At 41.4% G+C, this 10000-nt stretch overlaps 2 protein-coding genes across 21 annotated transcripts in view; one reads left to right on the top strand and one right to left on the bottom strand.

Moving 5' to 3' along the window:
- LOC136853070 (blood vessel epicardial substance-like) overlaps positions 1 to 10000 on the top strand; it is a 194612-nt gene that overhangs the window by 13655 nt on the left and 170957 nt on the right. The window lies entirely within an intron of this gene.
- Positions 4280 to 7967, bottom strand: LOC136852698 (adhesive plaque matrix protein-like). The gene is made up of 3 exons (XM_067127611.1): positions 7743 to 7967; positions 4879 to 5486; positions 4280 to 4685 (listed from the first exon to the last, which is right to left on the bottom strand). Exons 1-3 carry the CDS (start codon positions 7965 to 7967, stop codon positions 4280 to 4282), a joined length of 1239 nt encoding a protein of 412 aa, XP_066983712.1.

Genomic DNA, 10000 nt, shown 5'->3' with positions numbered 1-10000 from the left:
TAGTTAGCTGTAAGATTTTAAACTATTTATTTTTAGGTTGGGTCTTCGAACAGTAGGGTAAAAGTTTTTTTCTGCACGTTTCGTATCTTTTATTCAGGGAGGATACTGTAGTATTTTCGTGTTTCTATTTTTTTGTCCAGGGGAGGTGGTGTTTGTTTTTCTTTACTTTTTGTATATTTTGTTCCTGGGAGATAATTTAAGTTTTTCTGTATGATTTGATCTTTCTCATTTTCGAATCCTGCTTCCAGTGGATTCAATGCAAATCGTACGTTTGTGTGTGTGTGTGTGTGTGTGTGTGTTTTCAGTGGAGTTAGTGCAAGTTTTCCTTCATTTTCATTTTTGGTCCACTGTTGGCAGTGAGTGCTATTTTTTTTTTTTTTTTGCGTTTTGATGTTTTATCCAAACTGTTTTTATATCACTTACATATTGGCGTCAATGTCAGTTCTTCTTCACCTTCTTTTCTATCCAGTCCATTTACAACTAATCTTTCTTTTCATTGCAAACATTTTACCCACTGGGTATACTGTAGGCTTGTTTTTCTTTAAATGCCACCTCATTATACAGTGGAGTTAGGGCAGATCCGTCACGCGGATGCTCTTTTTAAGTGGAGCTGTCACAAGTGTGAGAGGAACTTTTTAATGGGCAGAGCATTTTATCTTGAATGGGAAAGGTCACGCGCATTGGACCGTGCAAGTGTGTTTGGTCCTCATTGTTTGTTCTTTATTTCATTTATTTTTTTATTCATGTGCATCTGCGCATGTGTAAGTTTCCAATGGCGGGTATCGCTTTCAGTGTGTATTGGAAGCCAGCTTGCCCATTATTATCTATAATCTATAATAATAAAATTCGAGAGGATCTGATCTTGTTTCTCCTACCCCGGGTGACAGTAGGGGAAACAAGATACAGCCACTCACGCCCCGCAAACCGGCTTGTCCGCCCCGGGTGGGGCGGGGTAGGTAGGGGAACGGGAGGGTAGGGAAAGACCGCCACCTTCCTCCTGCAAACCTGTTTGTCCGCCTTGGGTGGGGGCGGGGTAGGTAGGGGACCGGGAGGGTAGGGGAGAGAGCAGCCGCGGGTTCCAGAGCACTTATTATTATTATTATTATTATTATTATTATTATTATTATTATTATTATTATTATTATTATTCAGACGTAAGGAGACTGTGTAGGTGTGTGTTGTATGTAATGGTTTTTGGAAGTTTTGCGCACTTGTATTTCATCTTGATTCAGTAATTACTGGAGAATGTAGCAATGGATATTATTTTATTTCTTCACTGGAGCCACCCTTTATTACGGGATTACTGTTGAAAAAAAAATGAATAGTTGTATTGAAAGAACAAGGAAGATATGTATATATATACATATATATGTATATAAATACACACAGATATGTATATAATATATAAATACTGTATATATAGGCTACACAAATAGTAAATCAAATAAGGCGTAAAACTCCCACAGACTTTATTGCGTCGTTTCCCTAAATCTGATACAAGTTTTGCTAACGGTAATAAATATGAATCAGTTTGAGTGTAGTTGCATAAATCTAACATGCTTTATTCCTGGTATCATATATGTACGACCATTCGTTTACTCTGATACGCTGTGTAATAGAAAGTGACCGCCGTGTTTTATATATCACCTGGGAACCCCTTCATTTTAGGTTGCTTTATGCCCACTCAAATTTAAGATCCGTTTGTACTGACCACCTGTATTTGCTTTCGCTTTTAGGTCTGTTTTTGCGTGTTTGAACAACAGCTTAGTTTGATATAGATTCCAATTCAAAGGTAATTCTAGGTGATGCATTATCGCCAATTTAGTTTAAGCTTACAAATTTGGAATATTTATGGGTTTTCAAAGGCATTATTCCCCAAAAATGTATATGTTTGTGTATGCTGTATTTCATATGAATGACTTACTTCTGAACTGATTCATTTGCTGTTAGCCTGCAGTAATGTGCAATTGTTTTTTGACAAAATATAAACTGTGATAGTTGTGTGAATATTTGATTAATAGAAGCAGTTATATTCATGTTTAGATAGTTTTTTAATCGGATGCGTTTAAAAGTTTGTCTTAAAAATTATAGTAATAATAATTTTTTGTTATTTTAATTATTATCCAGTTCTTCTCGATTGTGGAATTTGATTATTTCGTTGTATAAATCAATGTAAATTCTATCAGTGAAGCATACTTCTTATTTTTTTATTCTTTTCCACGTAAGTTTATTGCAGTGTCAGTTGACCGTGACTTTAATATATCACGTGCGCTTGTGCGTTGTGTAGATTCTCAGTGTATGTGTATGTATCTGTGTACGTGTGTGTGTTTTTGTCATGAAATACAATGTGGAAGTCTTTTTGAAATGGGAAAAAGTTTCTGTTACTGAGAGACAACGTTTCATGTGAAACTTTTCTTTCCGGTAAGATAAAAACGTTCGTCCTCCGTATACGGGTAGTGCCGTCAGTACACCTCATGCGGTGCACTGTAGGCATTACTGAAGATTCTTTGTAGCGTCCCTTCGGCCCCTAGCTGCAACCCCTTTCATTCCAATTACTGTACTTCCGTTCATATTCTCTTTCTTTCATCTTGCTTTCCACCTTCTCCTAACAATTGTTTCAGAGTGCAACTGCGAGGTTTTCCCCCTTGGTACATTTTCCAAACCTTTTTACTGTCAGTTTCCATTTCAGCGCTGAATGATCTCATAGGTTTCAGCGCCTGGCCTTTGGCCTAAATTTTTATTTTCTGTTCTAAAACTTTTGTCGTTTAGGAAAAATGTCTCATCCCAGAATTAACGTTTCGGATCGAAGGAAGTAAATGTTCATTACAGTCAAAATAAAAACATTTCTTATCGTTGAGATGGACAGTTTTATCGCTGAGATAAGGTTTATTATTAGCAAGGGATAAGATGAAATGTTCTATATCAGAAAGATACAAACGTTTCTATAAATGATAGAATCTCTTTTAACAGCCAAGATAAAGTGCCTTTTTATCTCCTATATAAAACGTCTCTCGTGACGGAGATAAAACTTATCTAACGATAAGATTTAACGTTTCTTGTTGAGAAAATAAATCATGTGAGACGCAAAGCGTCCATCGGAAGATTTAAAAGAAAGACATGATTTAAATTTTGTTGCATCTGAAGGACTTAATTTCAACCATCATTTCTAGTAAGGCAGACGGAAAGTCAACTTACTATTGCAATGCAAGACTTGAATGAAGGAATTTGAACTTGATGTTATATTTCGGTTTTATGTATTTCTTTTGTAAAAGAGTCTCTCTCTCTCTCTCTCTCTCTCTCTCTCTCTCTCTCTCTCTCTCTCTCTCAAAAAGGAGAAAATCAAATTACAATGCAGAATCCATTTATAAATTCCCAACTATCTTCTCTGCGGAGAAATTCTCTCTCTCTCTCTCTCTCTCTCTCTCTCTCTCTCTCTCTCTCTCTCTCTCTCACACACTCACACACACACACACACACACACACACACACACACACACACACACACACACACACACACACACACACAGTTATTAATTTACTTCCTAACACAGAGCCAGGAAATTAGGCGACGCACTTTTTCTATTTTTTTAGCATATTGCAGATTGACCCTTTGTTATCAAGCCCGGCTCTCAAATAGGCTGTAAGCTTCTTACTTCAATAAATTACCTTTTACTTAGCTTCATTATCCGGTGAGGGTATTAAACAACATTACATGGAAGAGGGGAGCTCTCAGAGGTTGGGGCGAGAGAGAGAGAGAGAGAGAGAGAGAGAGAGAGAGAGAGAGAGAGAGAGAGAGAGAGAGAGAGAGAGAGAGAGAGAGAGAGCGCTTTGGGACGCAGGAAGAACTTTTGCTGTGTGAGAAGGGGAGGGATTAGAAGCTTAGGATGGAAGAATGTGGAAGAGTAAAAGGGTTAGGGAAGGAAGGATGGAAGGACTGAAGAGGGAGGGATGACGGTAGGAGAAGATTTTGAACAAAAAAGAAATTGATGGGAAAAGAGGAGAAAAGATGGGAGGGAGATATGGGAAGATTTTCTAGGAGAGGCAGAGGGATAGGATGAGCTGTTCGGAGGGGTAGGTGGAAATTGGGAAGGTCTCCGGAGGGAAGATTGGGAAAAGAGCTTTAGGGCCTAGAGGTGGGGTCAGTGGGAAGATTTTTCAGGTGAGGACGGGCAGGTGAAAAAGCTTGCCTGGTGAGGAGAATGAAGTTGGAAGGCTTTCCAGAGGAAGAGTCCCAGGTGGGAAGGCTTTCAAGGTAAGGAGTCCCAGGTGGGGAGGCTTTTCAGGTAAGGAGTCCCAGGTGGGAAGGTCTTCCAGGTGAGGAGTCACGGGTGGGAAGGCTTTCCAGGTGAGAGCCCCAGGTGGGAAGGCCTTCCAGGTGAGGGGTCATGGGTGGGAAGGCTTTCCAGGTGATAGGCCCAGGTGGGAAGGCCTTCCAGGTGAGGAGTAACGGGTGGGAAGGCTTTCCAGGTGAGAGCCCCAGGTGGGAAGGCCTTCCAGGTGAGGGGTCATAGGTGGGAAGGCTTTCCAGGTGAGAGTCCCAGGCGGGAAGGTTTCTAGGTGAGAGGTCCCAGGTAGGTAGGTTTTTCAGGTGAGAGTCCCAGATGGGAAGGGTTTCTAGGTAAGGAGTCCCAGGTGAAGAGTCACAGATGGGAAGGCTTTCCAGTTGAGAGCCCCAGATGTGAAGGCTTTCCAGTTGAGAAGGCTTTTCAGGTGAGAAGGCTTTTCATGTGAGAAGGCTTTTCATGTGAGAAGACTTTTCAGGTGAGGAGTGCTAGGTGGGAACGCCTTCCAGGTGAGAGTCCCAGGTGGGAAGGCTTTCTAGGTAAGGAGTCCAGGTGAGGAGTCACAGGTGGGAATGCTTCCCAGGTAAGGAGTCACAGGTGGGAAGGCTTCCCAGGTGAGAGTCCCAGGTGCGGGGTCCCAGGAGGGAAGGCTTTCCAGGTGAGGAGTCCGAGGTGGGAAGGCTTTTCAGGTAAGGAGTCCCAGGTGGGAAGGCTTTCCAGGTAAGGGGTCCAGTGAATAGTCACAGGTGGGAAGGCTTTCCAGGTGAGAGCTCCAGGTGGGAAGGCTTCCCAGGTGAGGGGTCCCAGGAGGGAAGGCTTTTCAGGTGAGGAGTACCAGGTGGGAAGGCTTTCCAGGGAAGGAGTCCCAGGTGAGGAGTCACGGGTGAGAGTCCCAGATGGGAAGGTCTTCCAGGTGATGGGTCCCAGGTGGGAAGATTTTCCAGCCCATGGGAATGAGGTAGGAAGTCCTTCCAGGTGAGGAGTCCCAGGTGAGAAGGCTTTCCAGGTGAGGAGTCCCAGGTGGGAAGATTTTTTAGCCCATAGGAATGAGGTGGGTAGGGTTTCCAGGTGAGTATAGGCAATTGAAAAGAGTTTCCATGAGTAAGAGGGAGTTGTTAAGGTTTTTTGAGAGTTGGGTAAGGTTATAAGTGGTGGATAGTGGGAAGAGAAGATTTTCCGGATGAAGGCACAGGGAAAGACTTTCTAGCCAAGTAAGGGAAGTAGGAGGACTTTCTAGGTAAGAAGCGAAAGATAGAGAGATTTCCAGGTGAGCAAGGGGAAGAATTGAATTGCCAGGTGTGTAGGAGTAGGTTGAGAAGTCTTTCAAGGGAAGGAGAGGACAAAGAGCTCCAAGTGTGGAGGGGGGAACGACTTTCACGGTGAGGAGGGGCAGGTGAGAAGACTTTCAGAGTTAGTTGAGGGTGGGGGGGTTGCTTTTTGTGGGGGGCCATAATTCGTGGAAGTGTCTCTTAATCACAGAAGCCTCAACCAGCATTTTCAACCCCAAGAATAAACATCAAACGATACTCCAGCGTCCCTTTAATCAAATGTTGATTAGGAAATAATGCGCCTAATCAAAACGGCGATTAGGCGAATCAGCGTCCCCGAATCACTATTGAGTCGCGGAATTAACAACGAAAACAACAATAATAACAAAAAAAAAAAGACAATCGCTAGGTCAGTTTACCCTGAACCCCCTCCCCCGATCCGGCCGGTGTAATTCGCATTTGCTTGTGTGTGGTGGGGGGATGGGGGAGGGGAGGTCTTGGAAGGGGTTGAGAGGTATTGGGGGCGAGGGGGTCACACAGATTTAAAGTTGACCTTCTCTCTTTGCCTGCTGCTCCGTTGGGCGTGACCCTAAACATGCGTGCATGCGTTTGTGCGTGCTCAGTTAAGTCGGTTTTGTTTAGTAATCCCGGCGGGTGATGGGTTTTGTAATCCTTGTAATTTCATGGCCATTTTTTCACGTAATGACAGAGCATTTATGTTTTCCTTCCAGATGCGTAGAGCTGTATTCCTGGTATGCATGTGTTTTTCCTGCTTTTGCTTGGTTATATAGTTTTACGCGTTTGCATGATTCTGTCTTTTATTTTAATGCTTTTGCATGCATATCTGATTTATGGTGCGCTCATGTTTTGAATGCGTTGTTCTGCTAGTTTTTAAATTCGTATAATTTTTTGGTCACTGCGGGTGTTGATAACTTTCTTTTTTTGCGTGTTTTAAAAGTTTTGCTCTGTTCTGTACAATTTTTAGTTGCTTCGCGTGGTGTCCTTTCAGTTCTTCTCTCCCTATTTTATTATCCATTTTTCATAATATTTCTGTCATTATAATCACTACCATTTTGTCCCCTTCATTTTTCAGTCGTGCTTAGTCATTGCAAACATCATCATCTTTTCATCTTCACCTCCATTTTTCATATTTCCCTTCCCTTTTGGTCGCTACCTCATTCCTTTCATTTCCAACGTTTTTTAAAGATTCATTTTTAGCCCCTACGAAATGTTACCCTCTTAATTTTTCGGTGCCCCTTTTCATCTGATCCTCTTTCCCTTTTAGCCAGTGTCCTGATTCGGATCAAAGGTGTGTCGGGGGGAATCAAAGCTAAACGAATATGGGCTTGTACCTGTCTGTCTGTGGGTTGAAGGGGATGGGTGCTTTCGGGGCACTCGGGTCATGGGGGCCCTCGTGCGTTGGAGGGATAGGTTGCTCTCTCTCTCTCTCTCTCTCTCTCTCTCTCTCTCTCTCTCTCTCTCTCTCTCTCTCTCTCTTTTATGGAAGTAATGTGCACAGAGGTCCTATCTACAATTCAGCTCTCTCTCTCTCTCTCTCTCTCTCTCTCTCTCTCTCTCTCTCTCTCTCTCTCTCTCTCTCTCTCTCACATAGCAATAATTCTCACAGAGGTCCAATCTACAATTCAGCTCTCTCTCTCTCTCTCTCTCTCTCTCTCTCTCTCTCTCTCTCTCTCCTCATATAGAAGTAATCTTCACAGGGGCCCCATCTAGAATTCAGCTGCTCTCTCTCTCTCTCTCTCTCTCTCTCTCTCATATAGAAGTAGTTCTCACATAGGTCCAATCTACAGTTCCTCTCTCTCTCTCTCTCTCTCTCTCTCTCTCTCTCTCTCTCTCTCTCTCTCTCTCTCTCTCATATAGCAATAATTCTCACAGAGGTCCAATCTACAATTCAGCTCTCTCTCTCTCTCTCTCTCATATAGAAGTAATCTTCACAGGGGCCCCATCTAGCTCTCCTCTCTCTCTCTCTCTCTCTCTCTCTCTCTCTCTCTCTCTCTCTCTCTCTCTCTCTCTCTCTCTCATATAGAAGTAATTCTCACATAGGTCCAATCTACAATTCCTCTCTCTCTCTCTTTCTCTCTCTCTCTCTCTCTCTCTCTCTCTCTCTCTCTCTCTCTCTCTCTCTCTCTCTCTCTCTCTCTCGTGGTTGTTGTTGATGGTCTGTTGCAGATACCCGGCTTTGTTGTAGTTGCTGGTGATGGTGTGTATGTGAGATACCGAGCTCTGTTGGTGTTGTTGGGGCTGGAGTGTTGGAGAGATCACCCAGCTCTTTGTTGGTTGTTGGGAATGATGTGTTGGAGTGATATTCATCGCTTGTGTGGTTGTTAGGGTAGGAGTGTTGGAGAGATACCCGACTTATTTTTGGTTGTTGGGGATGATTTGTTGGAGTGATATCCATCGCTGTTGTGGTTAGATGACGTGTTGGAGCAGTGGTCTCTTCGGAGGTTGTGTTTTTGTCAAAGTATTCTTTGTTTTGTATTATAGTTTCCTCCTATGGAGCTTGGCTGGAAATGATAATTATAGCATTTGATGATGACTAATATTCCCCCCGTGCATGGGCAGTGCCGTCGGTGCACCTCATGTGGTGCACTGCAGGCATTACTTATGGTTCTTTGCAGCGTCCGTTCTGCCCCTAGCTGCAACCCCTTTCATTCCTTTTACTGTACCTCCATTCATGTTCTCTTTCTTCCATATTGCTATCCACCCTCCCCTAAGAATTGTTTCATAGTGTAACTAAGAGGTTTTCCTCCTTTTCCACCTTCAAACATTTCTACTCTCAATTTCCCTTTCAGTGCTGAGTGACCTCATAGGTACCAGCGCCTGGCCTTTGGCCTAAATTCTCATATTCTATTCCATTCCATGATTAATACTCAGACATCAGCAAGCTTCTGATCTCACCTCTAGTCTGCAGTGTCCGCGATTACGCTCAAAGGAGTCCCGGAGTAATTTGATGCGTGTGCTAGAAGCTGATTTGAGTTGTCTGTAAAAGGAAACTATTGAGGTGGCTATTTGTCTGTCCGCCCTCAGATCTTAAAAATTACTGAGGCTAGAGGGCTGCAAATTGGTACGTTGGTCATCCACCCTCCGATCATCAAACATACCAAGTTGCATCCCTCTAGCCTGGGTAGTTTTTTTATTTTATTTAAGGTTAAAGTTAGCCATGATCGTGCGTCTGGCACCGCTATAGGTGCCAGCAACACAGGCCACCACTGGGCTGTGGCTGAAAGTTTCATGAACCACGGCTGAGTTTCATGGGCCGTGGCTGAGAGTTTCATACAGCATTATACGTTGTACAGAAAACTTTGCGCCGAAGAGACTTCGGCGCATTTTTAAACTTGTTTATTATGACTCTGATCTGGATGATAGATATAGATATATATGCTTGTTAACAATATACAATTGATGCATCGACTGACAGTGAAACCATGTTATTTATGAGGGAAATTATGCATGGTTTGCATTCCAACCTGCGATGTGATAACGCAAAGTAACCGGGAATTATTTTCTTTTATTATCTCGTATAATACAACCAAGGTATAGAATATTCCTCTACCTTCCGGCATCAGTTGAAAAAATCTTATAGTTGAGAATCTCTTCAGTTCTTATTACGTCATGCTAAAATACACACACATATTTTATATAATATGATATAAATATATAAACATATATACTATATATATATATATATATATATATATATATATATATATATATATATATATATATATATATATATATATATGTATGCATATGAATGAATTTTTATCACATCACCGTGATTCATATACAAGCATTAAGCTACAAACGTCCTCACTTGTTGGCCGTGTGGTTAAAATCGCGTTACTGTAGTCCTGAGTTCTTGTCTTCCGTGGTTCGAGCTCATGAGACGACGAACTTATTATCAACTAAAAATCCCCTCGGGTAGCATATATGAAAACATACTATTTCCGAGGTAGAGCGAATTGGATATTAAAGGACGTTTGGAGCTTAATGTTTATATATATATATATATATATATATATATATATATATATATATATATATATATATATATATATATATATATATGTGTGTGTGTATGTATATATATATATATATATATATATATATATATATATATATATATATATATATATATTATTTATATATATTGTTCTTTGCATTATGTAATTCTCGCTTTAAGAGCATGTTATTTCTAGCATTTTCCTCTTCATCTTAAGATCATGCTTGGCAAAGGTATTATGATTGTAAACTTGAGGGTAGTACTTTCTTCTTCTCACTTTGGAATTAGTCTAAAAGTCCTTGTCATCTTTATTTATTAGTTCTTAAGGCCAATCCTTTGACAGAGCTGTACTTAAAAAAATTTTGTTTAGAACTCTAATTCCAATGTTACTTTCTGTGGTTGATATTATTAAAAATCTACTACTGTAA

The sequence above is a fragment of the Macrobrachium rosenbergii genome, chromosome 26, assembly GCF_040412425.1.
Source record: "Macrobrachium rosenbergii isolate ZJJX-2024 chromosome 26, ASM4041242v1, whole genome shotgun sequence".
Classification (NCBI taxonomy): Eukaryota; Metazoa; Arthropoda; class Malacostraca; order Decapoda; family Palaemonidae; genus Macrobrachium; species Macrobrachium rosenbergii.
Note: the sequence above shows the minus strand (reverse complement) of the source record. Positions and strands in the feature narration are given on the sequence as shown.

Excerpts from the sequence above, each read along its gene's own strand:
- LOC136852698 (XM_067127611.1), bottom strand. The coding sequence starts at position 7,967 with ATGGATATCACTCCAACAAATCATCCCCAACAACCAAAAATAAGTCGG. Across the intron at positions 5,487-7,742 it reads AGCAACTACAACAAAGCCGG|AAAGTCTTTCCCTGTGCCTT; the intron begins GTATCTGCAACA and ends TTACTTGGCTAG. Across the intron at positions 4,686-4,878 it reads CCTGGGAAGCCTTCCCACCT|CCTTCACATCTGGGGCTCTC; the intron begins GTGACTCCTTAC and ends TCAACTGGAAAG.